Raw genomic sequence first — 20316 nt, 5'->3', positions numbered from 1 at the left:
AATGGAAGGTAGTTGTCCCTTTGTAAAAAAAAAATAAAAACAATTTTTAAACCACATTATATGTCAGAATATTATCACGTGTAAGGGAAAGATGACTAAACAAAAAGATAAAAATCTAAAAGTGGCAAAAGTGTACACAATCATCATTGTAAACATCACAAAACTTGATCCTCTATCACCTCACCCTCCCTCTAAATTAGTCTATTACCTTACATCTAACTTATACATTCTCAGGCTAAATTTTATCACATTAAAGGGTTTAAAAAAGAAGCTGCAATACCAAACACAGCCTATGCAGAAGTGTGGCGCTGTTTTTTATTTTTTTTTTAGAAAACCTAGAAAAACACTTTAAATTCAGATTTTTCACATTTTAGAGAATTTGTATACTATTATCCTGCATAAGTCAGATTCTCTTCTGTATCTATACTATAATTTATCTCCCATGTAGAAGATACCAATAGGTAGGCGTCATGCAAAATAGGTCAAAACATATGGTCTTTAATCTGTACATTTGAATAATATAAATCTTACAAAGGTTTTTTTTTTTAAAATCACCAAATTTTTCAGATGAAGCACAGTATAAGACAACACCATGACCGTCCTTATATTACATACCCCTTTTACATTCATTCTTTTAGAAAAGCAAACTGAGGCCGGGTGTACATATAGAGTATAATAAAATAAAAAGTACAAAAAAAAAACACAGTCTATAATGTTTTTAAAAAGAAAAAAAAATACATAAATTGGGCAATCAAAAATAAGGGGCCCCATAAAAGAGCCAATCTAATGGTAAAGGTGTCGGGTACCATAACCCACTGTGTCTCAGGACAAGCGAGTTTTGGCACTTCTTTGCTACTCACAAAAAAAAGAAGGATGATATAAGTTATATATCTATTATATATTTGTTATTGTTGTGCTGCCTCTGCATGGGTGGAGCCCTGTGCAGTTTAACTCCTCCCAAGAGAAACCAGCCTCCAAAGTGCTGTTTTCAAGCAATATGGATAGGCCCTGCTACCTAAACCCACATATAAGCCTTAGAAAGTTTGTATTTTCTTATTTATGGGTGGAACCCTATTTAGGGTAACTCCTCCCATGAGGAACCAGCCTCCCAAATGCTGTTTTCAAGCAAAGTGGATAGACCCTGCTACATAAACCCAGATATTAGCCATATAAAGTTTGTTTTTTTTTGTTATTGTGGCATTATCTCTGAAGGGGTGGAGCCCTGTGCAAGATAACTCCTCCCACAAGGAACCACCCTCCCAAAGGGCTATTTTCAAGCAAAGAGGATAGGTCCTGCTACCTAAACCCAAGTATAAGCCATAGAAAGTTTGTATCTTTTTTGTTATTGTGGCATTTTTTCTGCAGGGATGGTTCCCTGTGTAGGTTATCTCCTCCCGCGAGGGACCAGCCTCCAAAATGCTATTTTCAAGCAAAGTTGATAGGCCTTGCTACATAAACTCAGATACAAGCAATAAAAAGTCTATATTTTTTTGTTATTGTTGCATTAACTCTGTAGGGGAGGAGCCCTTTTCAGGGTAACTCCTCCCATGAGGAACCAGCCTCCCAAAGTGCTGTTTTCAAGCAAAGTGGATAGGCTCTGTTACCTATACCTAATAGATTTTTTGAAAAAAAAATATATAAAATGATTATCTCTGAAAAATGTAAGAAATATTATTATATCACTTTAAATATATTAAAATAATTGCATACTTAAAACACCATAATAAAGCAAAAAATTTACAGCACACGGGGGCGCGAGTTTGCTTTTCTTTCCACTGTCATAAAAAAATAAGCTTCTGCAAGTCCATATTCGCTTCACAGCTACCAGCTTTGTAATGACATCACAGAAAGTACAAAGAATCTAAAAACACTAAAATCACAGAAATTGTTACAAAAGTGAAAACTGTACAAAAAACAAAATTGTGTGAAATGCAATACACAAAAGACTTTGTGGAGATCGGAAAGGTGGAAAACGGTACTAACAGTAATTTTTTTTAGACTATTTTTCTGGCAGTTTTATTAAGTATTAAATGGGCGGAGCTTCTCTAATAGAATGTACCATTAATAGGGGCTTTATGTAATATGCAAAATTATTAACATGTCTGTGGCAGGTAGGTGGTTGCATTTAAATGGTCACTAACTTTACATAAATCAGTGGTTTTAGTGAAGCAAAGAAATGATGTAATATAATATAATGTAATATCTTTTCAGAGAAAAGTTCTTCTTTCTCCTCCTACTTTGGCTCTTATCATCCTCCCTCCTTCCTTGTACAAATAATGGACTACCAATTGCAAAATCTGTGTCGGGTTCCTCAAATGTATTGTGTAAAGGGTAAGTCACCTTATATGCTCTCTAAGGTTCCCGAATCTGGAGGTGACCACACCCACTGCACCCCTTTGAGTTACGCCCTTCCCTGTATTATATATGCAAGTAGAATTTTAGGTGGTTTCGATTATTGCTTTAGGAATATGGCAAATGTAACAACAAATATAAGTTCCTAGAAGTCCTAATGTTTGACCAAAAGAACAAATAGGCTATAAAAATTAAAAAAAATAAACAATGGTAACACAAAAGGGAACAAAAAAACTATATGTTTTTGACAACACTTTTTTTTCTTTTAGTAAAATCACGCGTATATACAGATTTGTTGCCGATGTAAAGACCTTCCGGGGTTATGGATAGGAAATCTATGGGGAACGGAGGATGCCATGAGTTATAGTCTATGGGACTCTTGAAGGTCTTTCTGCTCCAAAGTTTTTTCGGTGTTACAACAGTCTGACTCCAGAGCAGATAGTGAGTTTTGTCACAGTCCAGGTAAGTCGTACCCCCTTTCATAAAGCGCCTTGTGGTACGAAAGTGCTAAGACCAACAAATACAAAGAAATGAAAAAAAAAAAGAGAAATAATGGTAAAAAAAAAGAGACATTGCAAGTCTTTTTTCATCTTCCAGTAAAGTGCTGATGACAGAAGTAGGTTGGTAAGTGTTTAGTGCTACTCGGCAGGAATGAAGGTGTCCATGTATCTCCGTAGCCAATCAGGCCGTTACACCGGCCCATGACGGGCTTCATACTTTGCCAAAATGTTTTTGCATTTGCCCAACTCTTTCCGGAGGTCGGCAACCTCCAGCCGTAAGGCGGAATTCTCCTTCTCCAGGAACGAGGCTCGGATGGCGATCTGGTTCTCCTTTAGCCTACGTGCATCTCTTGATCTCTTGGCGGCCATGTTGTTCTTTTTACGTCTTGCCCAGTATTTTTCATCCTGCTCATTTGTTCAAAGACAAAATGGAACATGTTAGATTTTGGGATGTAGGGAAAAGGAAGAGACATAAAAAACGAAGTCAGGCTAATAACATCACTGTGTGTATTGGTCCTGCATTGTGACATCACTAGGTTTATAACTACTGTACTGTGACATCACTAAAGTGTCCTCCATATCCTACCCAAGTACAAGATCAATTCATAATTTCTATGAAGGGTCACTTTTTAGCTTTAGGTTCCGGATGAACTGTATTGTGAACATAACCACAAGAAATAAGATCTAGAAGATGTTTTTCACGCTCTACATTGAGATAGGTGACCAGCACTGTAGACCTTCAGCGTTTCCGTGCAGTGATCTCACATGAGACCTTCCTCAGGATGTGACTACCTCGAAGCCATGAATTATGCAGTCACCTGAGCCGTGTCCACCCTTATTTTAACAAATTGCAAAAGCAAATCTTTTAATCCCAGCCAGCTCCATCCAAGGTAGGCAAGCCGGGATCACGTGCCCTCCAGAGGCGATTGACTGGCTTAATCTCCTTACCCAGTCCCTAGAATCAAACCGCCAATCAGCCCGGCTGTAATAGAAGAGCGAGCCCGGATTAAGTCCTCCGACAAGTGACCACAGAAACCTACGTGATTAAAGCAAAACCCCCCCGGCTCTTGGTTACATTGGAGGACTACCGTACCGGCTCACTGGTGGTACTTGATAAAATCACCTTTAATTAGCTTCTGAATTGATATTGTTCTAAAGGAAATTGGTTCCACATGCAAACAGACAATTAAGGACTATATCGAGATTTTCGAGCATGTATGTTCACGTGTGAGGATTAGTGCTTAAGCCGTGAACCATCTTGGGATATAGTATGTCATTAAAGAGACACTTGTCTACACAAAGTCTTACCTAAATTTAGTAACCTTTAGTTACTTTTCTTCCTGCAATCCCAGGATCTATTTCCATATTATCCCGGTGCTACTCCGGTTTACCCCTGTCCCCTATCCTTGTAGTTTTTCCCAAATCACATTGGTTGCCTGTTTCTTTAAATGGACTTAAGAGACTTACGAGAGACTGCTCAGTAGTCTGGCCCTGCCTGGTTTTTACATATAGTCTATATATATGGTGCTTTTATGTTACTTAAATGACCCAATGTGATCGCCCACGGTGCCACCATGGCACGCTGGCTAAAAGAATCACTCTTCATGGATGTCATGTTAGGGTGAAGGATGGTTTGTGGTGTAGTCATAGGAAAAGCCTGGTACTGATATGTAGAGACTAGAGATATATTGTGACACCACCATGGTGTGTTTTAAAAACTAGCTGCCAGGAGGAGCAAAAGGAGAAGTTGAAAGATGATCAAATGATTGTTTTAGGCCAAATGGAGAAAGCATGGATGGTTGACATAAGGCTTGACAAATTGTTCCCCATATGAAGATTGTAAAATTTAATGTAGACATGAGCTCTGATGGAGGTAATGAACTGAAGACTTAGATTGGAACTAGGACTCTGCTCGAGTGGTGAACTAGAGGCTTAGAATGGAACTAGGACTACGATATAGGTGGTGGACTGGAGATTTGGAGCGGGACTAGGTCTCTGATATAGGTGGTGGACTGGAGATTTGGAGCGGGACTAGGACTCTGATATAGGTGGTGGACTGGAGATTTGGAGCGGGACTAGGACTCTGATATAGGTGGTGGACTGGAGATTTGGAGCGGGACTAGGACTCTGATATAGGTGGTGGACTGGAGATTTGGAGCGGGACAAGGTCTCTGATATAGGTGGTGGACTGGAGATTTGGAGCGGGACTAGGACTCTGATATAGGTGGTGGACTGGAGATTTGGAGCGGGACTAGGACTCTGATATAGGTGGTGGACTGGAGATTTGGAGCGGGACTAGGTCTCTGATATAGGTGGTGGACTGGAGATTTGGAGCGGGACTAGGACTCTGATATAGGTGGTGGACTGGAGATTTGGAGTGGGACTAGGTCTCTGATATAGGTGGTGGACTGGAGATTTGGAGCGGGACTAGGACTCTGATATAGGTGGTGGACTGGAGATTTGGAGCGGGACTAGGACTCTGATATAGGTGGTGGACTGGAGATTTGGAGTGGGACTAGGTCTCTGATATAGGTGGTGGACTGGAGATTTGGAGCGGGACTAGGACTCTGATATAGGTGGTGGACTGGAGATTTGGAGCGGGACTAGGACTCTGATATAGGTGGTGGACTGGAGATTTGGAGCGGGACTAGGACTCTGATATAGGTGGTGGACTGGAGATTTGGAGCGGGACTAGGACTCTGATATAGGTGGTGGACTGGAGATTTGGAGCGGGACTAGGACTCTGATATAGGTGGTGGACTGGAGATTTGGAGCGGGACTAGGTCTCTGATATAGGTGGTGGACTGGAGATTTGGAGCGGGACTAGGACTCTGATATAGGTGGTGGACTGGAGATTTGGAGCGGGACTAGGACTCTGATATAGGTGGTGGACTGGAGATTTGGAGCGGGACTAGGACTCTGATATAGGTGGTGGACTGGAGATTTGGAGTGGGACTAGGTCTCTGATATAGGTGGTGGACTGGAGATTTGGAGCGGGACTAGGACTCTGATATAGGTGGCGGACTTATGATTTGGAGCGGGACTAGGACTCTGATATAGGTGGTGGACTTATGATTTGGAGCGGGACTAGGACTCTGATATAGGTGGTGGACTTATGATTTGGAGCAGGACTAGGTCTCTGATATAGGTGGTGGACTGGAGATTTGGAGCGGGACTAGGACTCTGATATAGCTGGTGGACTTATGATTTTGACTAGGGTTGAAACTCCAATAGAGGTGGTGGACAGGAGACTTGGCGTGAATCTGGGACTCCATTAGAGGTGGTAGACGGGAGACTTGGTGTGTAATTGGGTCTCTGATATAGGTGGTGGACTGAGAATGTCTTGTCCGATGGACTGGCAGGTGTGATTAAAGATGTGTAGACAGTTGCCTGGTGTGAAAGAGAGTGACTCTGAGTAAGACTTGACTGTCATGGGAGTGGATGGGGAACCCTTCAAGAAACCCAACTCTACAGACTATTTTCCTTTTAGAAAATCTTGCGAAAAACGCAACCCTTCAACCCAATATTCAACCCTTTACACTATGCAGCTTGGTAAAATATTTACTCATCCTCGAATTGACCATTGCAAAGTATATAGCATAGCCCGGGCTTTGACTATGTTAGAAATTGGGAAAGATCTAGAAAACCACTAATGCTTCCGATAACATCCTCATGGACTCCGTTGCTTTTGTCTCCATAGAGATAGATGAAGCCTGTAAAACTATTAATATCTCCTGGGAATAATGAAGAGAATAATTCAGAGGCACCAGCGAGCACAAGCCCACCTACTGTATAACTATATTCTTCTACAACACATGTGCCACCTCCTCAGATGCCCGTCCTAGAAATAATTTTGCAGTCCTTGCATATTCATACCCAGACATACACAATCAGCCAACTGGCGAGATTTGTTCTTCTGAGCCGTGGTTGGTTTTGGAAGAGTTAATCAAGAAGGGGTGGTTGGGGGAACGTGGTCATTCGTGGTCATCTGATGGACTTCAAACAGAGTGCTGTGCTGGTCATACGCATGTAGCCTAAGACTAACAAGAACATCTTGTACACTGGTTCCAAATTACCTTCAGATCCTCTGGTATGAAGACCTTCCGGGCCTTCTTAATCATTGGCTGGGGCTTTAGTTCTTCTTCGGAAAATTTGCGTTTCCTAGGATCAAACATCTCTTGACCTGGGATGCTGGACAGAGCGAGATCTGCTGGGTCTGGTTCATATCCGACGGCCACTTGGATGGTTTCTGGATCTATTGGACTTGGGGTGTTGCGGTTTCCAGGCAAAATCTGACCTGAAAGATAGGAACAAATGACATCATTTAAGATTTTTTTTACATACGAGCCCAAAAAAAGTGACAAAAACCTATTTCACAACTTTATGACCCCGGAAACTGTTCTTCATAAGTTTCCGAATGTGTTATAATACAATAATGGTCAAACCTACCGATGTTGGTGTGACCTCCCGTGATGGAAACGAAGGTGTGACTGTTTTTTTTTTTTACAGAATTTTAAAAATATTTTTACTTGTGATTTACAGGTATGATAAAAAAAACTGCAATCCGAGTTCTAGAAGCCAGTAAGATGATAATGGTTTCCTCCGAGCCGTCATGAAGTACACAGGGGAGACCATATGAATAATACACAGAGCTTTTCTTTCTGGAGTCTCCCGGTGCTCCGCTCTTCTTTCCACTACATTGAACCAGCCAGCTGTGCTATTTTCTACCTTGTTGCTATGGGATATCCTCCCGCCTCATCCGATATCCTGGCACTGGACTTATTCTGCAGCAAAGCATACTGTGTTTTCGCAAAAATATATATTAGGACGAGTGTTTTTTTATTATGCAAATTTTCACTTTAGCTGCGTTGCCACCAATTTTATATAATTTTTAATAATTTTTTTCTTAAAAAAAGTTTATTTACTAAAATCTCCACGGGATTATTAATCTTACGCTCTCGACAAATTTCAAAGGATAGTAAGAGGCATAGAAATACAAAAATGTGACTAATTTGATTTGGCAAAATTCGTCATTCCGGAGCCTGAAGGGGGCTGCACCATGTTATGTGGTTATGCCCTATCTATGGGATACGTTAGAATTTGGGTTGAGTGAACCGGAACCGAAATGTTTCTTTATTTTACGTTAACCAGAAGTTCAGGTTTGGATTTGGATTTCAACATTTGCCGATAACACCCACGATCAGGGTTGGCACTGATGGCGGGTGTTATCCCTTTAAATGCAGCAGCTTTGCCGTCAGCATTTAACGGGTTATCACGGCAATCGGTGCTGGGTGTTACCGGTGGGTTCCCGTAACCAAACTTTTGTTCAAGGTTTGGTTGAACTTGGTGAACCCATATGGTTTTGCTCATCCCTAGTTGGGACAATGTGATCGATGCCGGTCTGACCGATGGGACCCTCACCGATCACAAGAATGGGAGTCGGGTTCTTAACAATGAGTGGAGAGGTGTCCTGCCGCTCTACTCACGGTCAATGCAACCAGCCGCGGATATATCCCGATATCTTGTACCGCAAATCGAGATCCATTCTGTAACTTCGCAACGTCACCTACTTTACAAAACTGTTGTACGGTAAGATTTTCGTGAACGTCTCCCCTGAGCGGCGTCGTGCCCTTCCGGTGACGACCATTAGAGGGCGCTAGTCAGTTAGTTTACGGCTGCAGCTACATCAACGCTCAGAACTGTCATTAAACAGCTGAAAATCCTGATTAAAAACCCTTTATTCTGGAGGCAGCAATCAATCCGAAAAGGGTAGAGAAAGCCGCCTGATTAAGGAGTCGTCCAAGTGCTTGATTGGCGTGACTCCGAAATTTGCCAGTGACAGAAATAGCTTTGATGAAATCACATGATCTCTTCAGAGATTGGATACGTTTTTACTTCATCCCGGTTTAACCCCTTCAGCTCTAACGCAACCACGCAAAGATGTTCCAATATACAAGAAAACATCAAAACTAGGGTTAACTGATTGTTGGCCATAGGACGCGATGACCTGCTGAGCATGCTGGGCCGGTTACTTGCATCACCAATGGACAGCCTGTTACCGGTTGATTAGTCCGGGTCTATAGGTTGGCATGGTAACGGGCAGCTAAATAAATAAAGCAGGTATCCCCAGAGATACATTCACCTGGACTTTTGGCCTGTAATTACATCTAGTCTGTATAAAATCCATAAACATAGATCCTCCTGACTACATTGGTCATGCTGGTTCTTTCCAAAGTCCGTCAACTGGGATTGGAGTCAGATTTAAAGGGGTCCTCTCACTTCTCTTGACATGTCTGCTTCAGTAAATACAAAAATTATCCATGTAGTTGTAATAAATCTATGTTTTGGTCCTTAAAATTAATTATTACGTTCACCATTCTCCCTGTGAAAGGGGCGTGTCTTTACACAATTAAGTCTGGATCCTTAAGCACTGATTGGACAATTTTAAACTGTTCAAGGACACGCCTCTAACTGGTAACGCCCAGATGTTAATTTCTTCATATGCTTCTTGGAGGTATAAAACTATAGAACACAACAGGATCGGAAATCACTTGCTGATCGGTGAGGGCCCAACTGTAGGGACCACCATCTATCAGGGGATCGGAGGTCCCACTCCTCTAACTGAACGGAGCATCAGGTCGAGTATACACATGGCCACTCCTTTCACTATGGAAAACTGTACTCGACTCCTATAGATGGTGAATGCATTGTGGGACCCTCCCCAAACACAACGTTGACCCCTTCTTTCCTGAATAGTTGAAAAATCAACAGTTTGACTATCTTCGCATTAACCCACCTTCAGACAACTTTTACATATTTTTTGGGCAATATTTTGCCAAAATTTGACAGTATTTGGAAGCCAAAATTTGGAATGGGTCACCATGATATCTTAACCTTTCCTCCAGTCTAATCCTAAAAGCCGACCCCAAAGTGTACAATGCTTTAGTGGAATATCCCTTTAACTTCTAAATGGTGACTTTGAGGCCAGATCCAGATAAGAATGGTAAAATATAAAAAATTTACAAAAACAACTCATAAAATCCTCGTATTTTGTGTAAACATGTTGTTCGGGTCTTATTTGCTGGGTCCAGTCATTCAGGGTGCAGTTTCTAAAAGCAGTTCACGATCCTAATTTGACTTGTAATCCTCTCTAAGTCTCGTAGGCGCAGGAGCCGCTCGGCAGATAGGAAGAGGTAGACAGGTGGCAGATTAGACGGGGCTTACCGAGAGGGCACAATCCAGAGACCTCACCCACCATCAGATGACTACATCCCAGGAAATTGGCATCCATTACCCCCGAATATACAAAACCGAACATAATCGGAAGAGCTCTCTGACCACCACTTTCTTCGAGGGAAGTTCTAAGTCTTTGAGATAGGTCCTCCAAAGATACCAAGGCCAAGTATCTAGTGACCACATGGCTCCAGGTCTCGTTTCATAACAATATTTCAGGGAACGAAGGGTTTTTTTGGATAATGTTTCCTTACATGAAGATCTCACTAAGCTTCTTCCTATGAAACACAACACGGAGACTTGACTCCTGGTCCTTGCACGTGCCATGTGTTTACCTCGAGTCATCTAGAGATAAATATATGGATTTTTGCTCTTTTCCCTATTGCACGTGCTCCTTATTTGTACTCATCGTGGTAGATGTGATATGGAGCCAATAGGACTTATGAGCTGATGGCGAGATACCAGGAATTTGCTGGAAAACGAGACAAGACCGGCTCACTTACCGGACCTAGGCATCTACAAAAATATCCTCACGTGCAATAGTCAGGTGCACCAGGTAGACCTCTACTCTGGAAATCTTTACTCTCCTATATATGGCAAATAGCATCTGTAAACTTAAAAGCTGACTTACAGTGAACTTGTTATGATCCCAGTCTGATCCCAAGGCAGTATGTTATATAGCAAGAGGAGCTGAGTAGAAAAATATTTCAGAAATATTCCATATTACTTGTTTTAGGCGTGCCCAATACTGGGATAAAAATGCTCAGTTTCTAGCTCTATAACATGCTGCCTACAGATAGGACACTGTGCACAATCTGCTCAGCTCCTCCTGCTCTATAACATGCTGCCTACAGATAGGACACTGTGCACAATCTGCTCAGCTCCTCCTGCTCTATAACATGCTGCCTACAGATAGGACACTGTGCACAATCTGCTCAGCTCCTCCTGCTCTATAACATGCTGCCTACAGATAGGACACTGTGCACAATCTGCTCAGCTCCTCCTGCTCTATAACATGCTGCCTACAGATAGGAAACTGTGCACAATCTGCTCAGCTCCTCCTGCTCTATAACATGCTGCCTACAGATAGGACACTGTGCACAATCTGCTCAGCTCCTCCTGCTCTATAACATGCTGCCTGCAGATAGGACACTATGTATAATCTGCTCAGCTCCTCCTGCTCTATAACATGCTGCCTGCAGATAGGACACTATGTAGCATCTGCTCAGCTCCTCCTGCTCTATAACATGCTGCTTGCCGATAGGACACCATATACAATCTGCTCAGCTCCTCCTGCTCCATAACATGCTGCCTGCAGATAGGACACTTTGTACAATCTGCTCAGCTCCTCCTGCTCTATAACATGCTGCCTGCAGATAGGACACTATGTACAATCTGCACAGCTCCTCCTGCTCTATAACATGCTGCCTGCAGATAGGACACTATGTACAATCTGCTCAGCTCCCCCTGCTCTATAACGTGCTGCCTGTAGAAAGGACACTATGTACAATCTGCTCAGCTCCCCCTGCTCTATAACATGCTGCCTGCAGATAGGACACTGTGTAAAATCTGCTCAGCTCCTCCTGCTCTATAACATGCTGCCTGTAGATAGGAGACTATGTACAATCTGCTCAGCTCCTCCTGCTCTATAACATGCTGCCTGCAGATAGGACACTGTGTAAAATCTGCTCAGCTCCTCCTGCTCTATAACATGCTGCCTGCAGATAGGACACTATGTACAATCTGCTCAGCTCCTCCTGCTCTATAACATGCTGCCTGCAGATAGGACACTGTGTAAAATCTGCTCAGCTCCTCCTGCTCTACAACATGTTACATCTATGGGACATTTGAAACATCATATACATCAAACTCCACTGATCTAATAATATCTTAACATGTAACATTTGGCTCAGACTGTCCATGTTCAAGACCCTACTGATCTTTTCATGTGTCCTTCTTCCTAAATTTTACTTTCTTCAATGAGGACCCATCTGAAGTCTCCAATGACTTAGACCTTGTCCCTCTCCAACACATCTGGCAGAAGCCTCTGTCCCCATTCCTGAATTTCTGATACACAAGAACTCAATAAAACCTTAGAGTTTTCGGGGCGGTTACCTGTTTTTTTGTTGCACAACTTAGTATGTTAAAAAATAGAATATTTCATTTTTAAGCTTTCAGAATAGCCACATGAAGCCTTCTGTCTCTACAGCAGAGGTAGGATGTCACGTAGCAAACGTAGCGGTGTAGAGTTAATATATGTGCCGAGATGTAGGTCAGAGTATGCTCCATTTACTACAATAAATTCCGGAAAATGCCACTCAGGCGCTGTTTAGGAAGTCTGATCCGTTAAGCTGAGAAATTTGGGCTAAGTCCTCTCAAAAACAGCATGTTATGAAACACGGCAGAGAAAGGAGGAACACAGAAATGTATATCACAGCGGTTATAGCGCCGCCATCAGAATGCTGGAGAAATATACGGATACAATGGAAGAGACGTGTATCTCATCAATTTACAGCAGTGCCATAAAGCAAAATTCCTTAAAGGGGAAGTGTCACCAGAAAAGGACTTATTATGACCACCAAGTTATTAAGGTAAAGACATTGTTAAGAAATTTCTGATGACTTTGAGAGAAAAAAAAGATTGTTCGTGTCACTCTTGAGATTTAATGAAAGTACCTTATCCTGCAAACTTTCACTCTGGCCACTAGGCTTAATAATAGACTTACACCAATGCTGCCTATGGCTATAAGGCTTCTGTAAAGTAAACCACTCATTGCGGTAGGCAGATCTCAGGAAAGATGTCAGCCCCCAAAATGGTTGACAGAAAAGAAAATTTAAACAAAAATTACCACCAGAAAAGACATAAGAAAAAAACGATTCACTTTCTTGACCTGCATTTGAGGAATCAAAAAAAGACAAGCTTATTCCTCCTAACGAAAGAAAGCACAAACATATGACAAAAGAAACGAAATAAAGATCCGCCCAACGTGGGGCTCGAACCCACGAACCTGAGATTAAGAGTCTCATGCTCTACCGACTGAGCTAGCCGGGCTTCCGAGCTCAAGGATTCGCGGTAAGGCAGATCAGTCCACCCCACCCGTAGGCAAGATCCCTCGAGCACCACAGTTTGGGAGACGCTGCCGGCACCTGCATTGTATGTGCCATGGCATTGGTGGTTCAGTGGTAGAATTCTCGCCTGCCACGCGGGAGGCCCGGATTCGATTCCCGGCCAATGCAGCGCTTCTATTTTTTCTTTGTTAAGTTCCCAAAATCGGATGGCTTGTTTGGCTCTTATCCTCCTAGTCCTTTCCCTGAAAGGTTGCCTTGCATCTACTGTAGGGGGTGTGGAGAAGGAGGAGGAGGGAGTCTAGAAAACTGTCCAGTGTCACCAGAAAAGGACTTATTATGACCACCAAGTTATTAAGGTAAAGACATTGTTAAGAAATTTCTGATGACTTTGAGAGAAAAAAAAGATTGTTCGTGTCACTCTTGAGATTTAATGAAAGTACCTTATCCTGCAAACTTTCACTCTGGCCACTAGGCTTAATAATAGACTTACACCAATGCTGCCTATGGCTATAAGGCTTCTGTAAAGTAAACCACTCATTGCGGTAGGCAGATCTCAGGAAAGATGTCAGCCCCCAAAACGGTTGACAGAAAAGAAAATCTAAAAAATTTTGGCAGCAGAAAATATTTGCACTCTGAATATTTTTCCAAAAATATCCGGTTTTCATGAGTTTTTTTTATAGCTTTGGTGAAGAGGTTTGTTCTAGAATGTTGGATCGCAGACAGTCCATAATCTATCACTTTGTTATGTAACAGTGTTCAGCCTCAGGGCGCGCTCCCTATACAGTAATAGACACGCTCATTTGCATATTACGCAATAACCCAACAAGTTTTTCCTGTAGTAAAGTCTTAAAACTCTTCTATTTTTGACCTATTTCCGCTTCGTTCTACATTACTTTCTTATAATTGAAATTAAAAGTATTTTTTTTACGGAATGTAGATTATTGGATCCTGCTCAAGTCAGATTTGGGAGCCCCCACAAGATGGTCCTGCCAAGTTTAGCCAATATTCACTTAAAGGGAACCTGTCATCAGCTTTATACAGCGCTAAACTACCAGCCCCTCAGGTGGGGGATGAAATATCCTTGGTAGAATTCCCTCTTTTATGTGTAATCTCCCCTGATTACCTGTAAAAAAAAACTCTTCCAAAGTCATATGCAAATGAGCTGAAAAGAGTCACTTTTTTGCCTTAGATGAGTCACTTTTAGAGGCTGCAGGGGGAACATCACATTTAGATACCCCGACCTTGAGCTATTTAGCATCTACAATGATACCTTTTGGGTTGTTTTGAAAAAGAACATTTTTCAAAACACATTGGGGCCCATTAATCATAGACTGGTGCTAAGTGCACACCCCTCCCCCGGCACGTGCCGTATCCTGATAAATCCCAGCAGGCGGAAGCGCTACACTGTGCCACGGGGGTACTTCCACGCCAGGTGCAGCCACAGGCTATGGGCAGTTAGCAGGCCCCTGGCAGCAACACCCAATGCACAGCTCGGCACCACCTGCTGCCCGTGCTAAATCCCCCCCCCATTGTTCTATAGTACTAAAGTACAATTTACAGTTGTGATTGTGAGCAACAGATGACAATCCCATTTCCAATCATTTCTTTAGCTATCTTTATCTCCTGTTCTGTAGCAACACAAAATCCAGGTGTGCTTTGAAAGATGAAAATCTCATCTTTAAAATAACACCAGGAATATTTCTCTAGGAACTATAGAGCCCAAGATCCTCCTCTTCCGGCCACTAAAACTGACTCATCTCAGGCAAAAAAGTGACTCATTTTTACATGACTTGAGATTTTGGACATTTTGTTAACCCTCAAAGTTCAACCTACATAAGGATCACAAGGGACCACCTTCTAAAGTGTCTCCGTCTATCATGTATAGTCATTTTGAGGACAGATCGGGGCTGCGGGAACATTTCTCACCATGAAGTGCCAACGCTGGATCTGCATACAAAACAGTCAGAACTAAGTGAACCCTTTCTTAATCAAGTGCTATTATATTTTCATCGCACATTATCCCTTATCCCTCCGAGACCTCTGCATCAACAATGCTCCATCTGGCGCCGACACAAGTTGCACAACACGAAAAAAAAAAAGTGGTGCGACTAAGTCTAACTCCTGCCGACACGCCGATGACTCATGAAAAGTTGAATAGGTTTGGCGCTGCCGCTAATAGATAACGCTACAGACCTCTTCTCCTTCTGTTTTTTTTAGGATGATGCTTCAGATTATTGTCATCGAAAAACCTTATAATAGTCCACAGCAAAACCAGCTATTATGCCACTAGTCAAAACGCTCCAGTTTCCATGGAGACAATGAAAGTAGAAAAATTTCCCAGACAAATGTTCGGCTTCTTTTGTAAAATTAGTTGCTGATAAACTTGACAATCTTCTCTTAACCTCTCGTTTGCCAACACTGTTCGACATCCTGACCGTGGAAAGAGCCCTCTTTAATATAATTTGACAAGTTTCATCTGTGGATGAGAAGTTCTCACACATCTTCTCGGCGTGGATTCCCATCCCAAAGCATTTAAAGGGGTTTTCCAAATGCTAAAAAAACTAAGCTCCACCAGAAAAAAAATAAACTAGAGCTGTAATACCACTTTTAACCTGAAGCAGGTGTGGCGCTGTTTCAGGAGGACCTTCTAACACCTCTACCGTCTGATAGTCCCGGTTTCACTGATTCTGGCGTAGTTGGAATTTTTTCTCTAGCCCCCACCGTTCCTGAGTAATCAGTGTAAATAGTTTTAGTATCAAATATGCTAATTAGGCTTTACACTGTCAGATGGGATGGAGTAATCAGACTAGGACCACACCCACCTGACAGTAAGAGGTCTATACAGCCAAAACTAACAGCAGTGATTTCTCTGGAATGGAAGGGGCTAGAGGAAAAATTCCAAGTGCAATGGAATCAACGGAGCTGGACCTATTACATGAGCCGAGGTAGTAGGTCCTCTGCTCAGTGTGTGCTATGTGTGTGCTTTACCTGTGGAATATTTCCAAAAGATCTTTCATACTTGATCTTGATTTGGTCATCTCTTTCTTCTGACCTCCCCATATACATGTATACTTTGTATAGGGAGAATGGACTAAGCTGATGCTAGATATCTCTGGTGGTAGCTTATCTTCCTTGAATATAAAGGATTGGGCATGCTGTAATTCAACATGCCCAATCATTTTTTTCCCTATCTGCCATAACGACATTGGCTGCACACCCACACTGGTCACCAGGGGCATAACTTGTGGGGGTGAAAAAGGTGCAGTCACAACCGGGCCCAAGATGCCTAGGGGGCCCTTATGGTGTACTTTTCCTATATGAGAAGACTAGTACTATAAACAATACATTATAATTGGGGGCCCGATACACATTTTGCACTGGGGCTGGGCAGCTTCTGGTTATACCACTGCTGGTCACCCAATCCCTGTGGGTCCTGCCCACCTTAGTTTTATGTGCCTTCCCCTTTAAGACACCCTTTAAGGTGTTAACTATCAGTAAGCAAGATATTTACTTTTGATTTCATAACCCAACCAATTATTTAACAATTTGCCTGCAACTACTGATCTATTAGCGTCCCGTAATCGCTGCGGTGTAAGATAACACTTCATGAATGCGGCCACTTCACTTACGATTCGCGAAACCTTGAAGCTCCTTCCTCTATCAAGAGCTTTGTTCACAGATGGACTTTTCCCAGCTCCTTGGATAATTATTATTATAGGAAAAGATAGAAACTTTAACGATCTATCCTCCAAAACAACAAAAAAAATTCTTAGTGGATTCAAAACTATAAGAATTCTTCTACTTGCCGTAGGTAGCCATCTCCTGATTATGTGGACGTTTGGGAGTCAGGGGGGACACTTACTCATAGATCGAGGCACCGTGACTGGGGTAATCTTCTTATATCTGTTATCCATGACCTCCTTCCTTCTATAATCAACCTTTAAAATTATGCTAATGAGTCAGAAGGGCTCTGGGGCTGTTACCAGAGTCCCAAGTGTTGTAGCTTCCCCCTACTCCCTCATCACTCCCCCTTCCTCCTGTTACACTGCACAGTGTAACAGCCCAGGGAGCTAGAGTACAGAGGGGCTCTGGTAAGAGCCCTCCTGCTTCATTAGCATCATTTTAAAAGTTGATTTTAGAAGGGAGGAGGCCATGGATAACAAATATAAGGAGATTACCACAGTCACGGTGCCTGGATCTATGAGTAATTTCCCTGGTTTATCAGGATGGATTTTAATGATAGATTTCCTTTAAGAGATTAAGCATTTCCATGGTAACAGACAACAAAGTGACTGAGTGTAGTCTGATCCTGCATCCGTACTCGAATATTTGGTAAGGGAACGTCAAACATTTTTGTACGGAAGTTTTGATCTCGGATACTGGGGACAATAAGGTGACAATTATTTTATTATACTATTTCAGGACATTTGGGGCCATTGTCAAAAAAATGGCAACTTTTCAAGCAATGTGAAAATTGAAGGAAACAACAGGAGAAAATATAACATTGCTAATTTTAGATGTAATACCTGGAAGCCATAGTGTCTTATGATCACTACAACCTTTCATAGTAATGGAAATAGCCGAAATCCTGAGAGGGGCAGAGGAGCGCGGCATAGCCCCCCTGCAGCTATACACAGGTGCATGTGACATATGTGGTTAGTTCTGACTAGTTATGACTCAGGTAATAGCCCCGGAGCTGAGATTGCAGGTGTATAGGCGCCTATAGATAGGATTGACTACAGACATATAGGTGACAGGTCCCTTTAAGAATATCTAGATTAGCTCCATTGATCCATTGATCGGCCAGGTAACCTTAACTTCACCCCCCTATCTCCCATAGACCGGCATTATGGATAGACAGAAATCCATGCAGTAGCTTGGACTTTGGCCGCTGTAGAATTTTCCATCGGACGTCTGCGCACCTTTCACTCCGAGCTGTGACTTGCTATTTCTCTACACACGAAGGGAGTAAAAATATAAAGCAATTAAAACGAAAACTGCATAACGTATAAATCATTATCTTCCGTGTATGTATCCCTGTGCCAGGAGATGACTCCGAATGTGGATTTCATGCAAGAAGAGCTGGCAGGGGGGTACATTATGTACATCTATTACATTCAGGACCGCCACTGGGAAGTTCGGGACCCCTGACCGGCAAATTTTTTCCCCCACTTCCCCTACAGAATGATCGTCCATCCCTGTGTACACAGTGAGTTCCCTGCACCAGGAAAGAGAGGAGGGTTTTCTGTGACATAGGTCCCCTTCTCCTCCTTGGGGCCCCCTCGACACAGTCACATTAAACCCCCCCTGGTGGCGGCCCTGATTACATTACTTATGTGTTTATTATATACTGTTCTTCAGAGCTGCATTCATAATTCTGATGGTGGTTGCTGGAAAGAGACCTAAATGGGTTCTCCGATCAAAGTAGGTCCTGTGGATAGGGCCTAACTTGCTGATCGGTTGGGGGGACCCCACGGAACAAGAGAATGGGAGTCTGTATCCATTATGACCGGAGCAGCTAGTCGTGCATGCTCCGAGGCGCTGATGGAGATAGCAGACACTGCACTTGTCTATCTCCATCATAGAGATTATCAGTGCCACCTGCGCATGCGCGACTTTCAGCGCTGATCATCTGGGGGTACAACAGATCCCCTTTATCGTAATACATGGGCTCAATCACTGAGTCCCCCACCGATCAGCAAGTTATGCTGTATTCTGTGGATAGGCCCTAACTTTCTATGACTGGAAAACTCCTTTAAAATGGGTTTATAGCCTCTTACTCCTGATATCTATCCATAGGATAGGCCATGAATATCGGATTGGTGGGGGTTCGTTACATAGGACCCCGCTAATCAGCGTAGTGGCCAGGACGGGTTACTTCATCCTAGTCGTAAATGGCAGCGGCGCTGTAGTTACACAGGATGACCACTACACAGAGAACGGACTGTCAGACCCCCATCAATCAGCTTGATCTAAGTTAAATGCAGGTATGGGCTTCGATTGCTACACTTTCTGTAATTCGTTAATTTTTTTAGGGGAGGATGCAAATAAATATGTAGAACAGGTTCACCGATGTTCTTGATGGCCATTGTGGTGAATATGTAAACCTACACAGAGCCATGAGGAGCCATGTGGCACACACGGGAAAGGGATTGGGGGAACCATTCCTTTAAGGGTGTAAATTTGTTTTGTAGAAATCGAGTTCCATCCATCTGAAAGATCTGGAAAGTATTTAGATAATTGGAAGCTCTACTCATAGGAATGGACTAAAATAAAAATTTGCTAAAAAAAAAAATCGATCTGCAAAGTGTGAACACACCCCAAGCCTGAACCTGCAGACTTAGGAGTGCAGCCATACTGTATCATACAAGTACCAGTTACTTATAAAGTCATTATGTAAAGTTACTTATTATGTTTCTGATAGTGACTCTATACGTGACCTGGTGTTCTTTGGGATATTACAAAATGGAAGAGATGTTGCACTTGGACAAATCTGAGCTATAGTTATAATTTTTAATAAGCTATGTAACCATAAAAGCATCAACTTTTTGAAAAAAATGACCGAATCCTTGTGCCGGCTGATGACTTGTGAAGCAAGGAGCAGAGCCCACCATGGATTCCATGCACAAAGAGCAGATCATCTATGCAGGACACAAACATGTGCTATGGAAAGGGATATAGATGCCTGAGGTTCCTGATGTCTGCAGACGTGTTCACACTGATACTTTGGTCACCTAACCAGCTTGTCTCCTGGTCCTTGTCCACATATCCGCTGCCTGTCTTGACCTCTTCCTTGCTACGTCACAGATTTTTGCCTCTTGGTAGTGGGACCTGGTTTCCACTTTGGTCAGCCACTACTATCAGAAATAAAATTGGGGTAGTAAACTGAGGTTTCCCCATAAGAAAATTGATACCTCTTGTAGGGGTTAAGGGTAAAATATGCACAAGACTCATCATGGTTTAGTCCTAGTCAAATCTGTTGGCGACCGTGTAAGACCACATGGTATTCGGATGGGGTTCCTCATGAAATAAAATAATTCTGGGAGTCTAAACCCCTAGTAAACCTTTCATACATCATCTTCTGCTGGATCTCTACCAAGGTCCATTATTGGGTGAGAGCCTGGCCCAAAGGCAGACCATTCCGAAACATCTCCTCTTGGCTA

General features: G+C 42.6%; 1 protein-coding gene and 2 non-coding genes across 4 annotated transcripts in view; 1 reads left to right on the top strand and 2 right to left on the bottom strand.

Annotated features, from left to right (window-relative positions):
* Positions 1–482: 482 nt before the first annotated feature.
* Positions 483–20316, bottom strand: part of HLF (HLF transcription factor, PAR bZIP family member) — a 37825-nt gene continuing 17991 nt past the window's right edge. The window contains exons 3-4 of one of the 2 annotated variants that reach the window (XM_072112302.1): positions 6929–7149; positions 483–3260 (exon numbers count right to left, since the gene is read on the bottom strand). In XM_072112302.1, the coding sequence (XP_071968403.1) occupies positions 3042–3260; positions 6929–7149 (440 nt within the window). In that variant the 3' untranslated portion in view covers positions 483–3041. The remainder of the gene's footprint in view (positions 3261–6928; positions 7150–20316) is intronic. The other variant, XM_072112303.1, reaches the window with a different exon arrangement.
* On the bottom strand, positions 13064–13136 carry TRNAK-CUU (transfer RNA lysine (anticodon CUU)). Its single transcript has one exon. It is a non-coding gene; the product is annotated as a tRNA-Lys (tRNA).
* Positions 13251–13321, top strand: TRNAG-GCC (transfer RNA glycine (anticodon GCC)). The gene has a single exon. It is a non-coding gene; the product is annotated as a tRNA-Gly (tRNA).

Source organism: Engystomops pustulosus, chromosome 6 (assembly GCF_040894005.1).
Source record: "Engystomops pustulosus chromosome 6, aEngPut4.maternal, whole genome shotgun sequence".
NCBI lineage: Eukaryota > Metazoa > Chordata > Amphibia > Anura > Leptodactylidae > Engystomops > Engystomops pustulosus.
The sequence above is the reverse complement of the archived record's forward strand: the minus strand, read 5'-3'. Positions and strand labels throughout refer to the sequence as shown.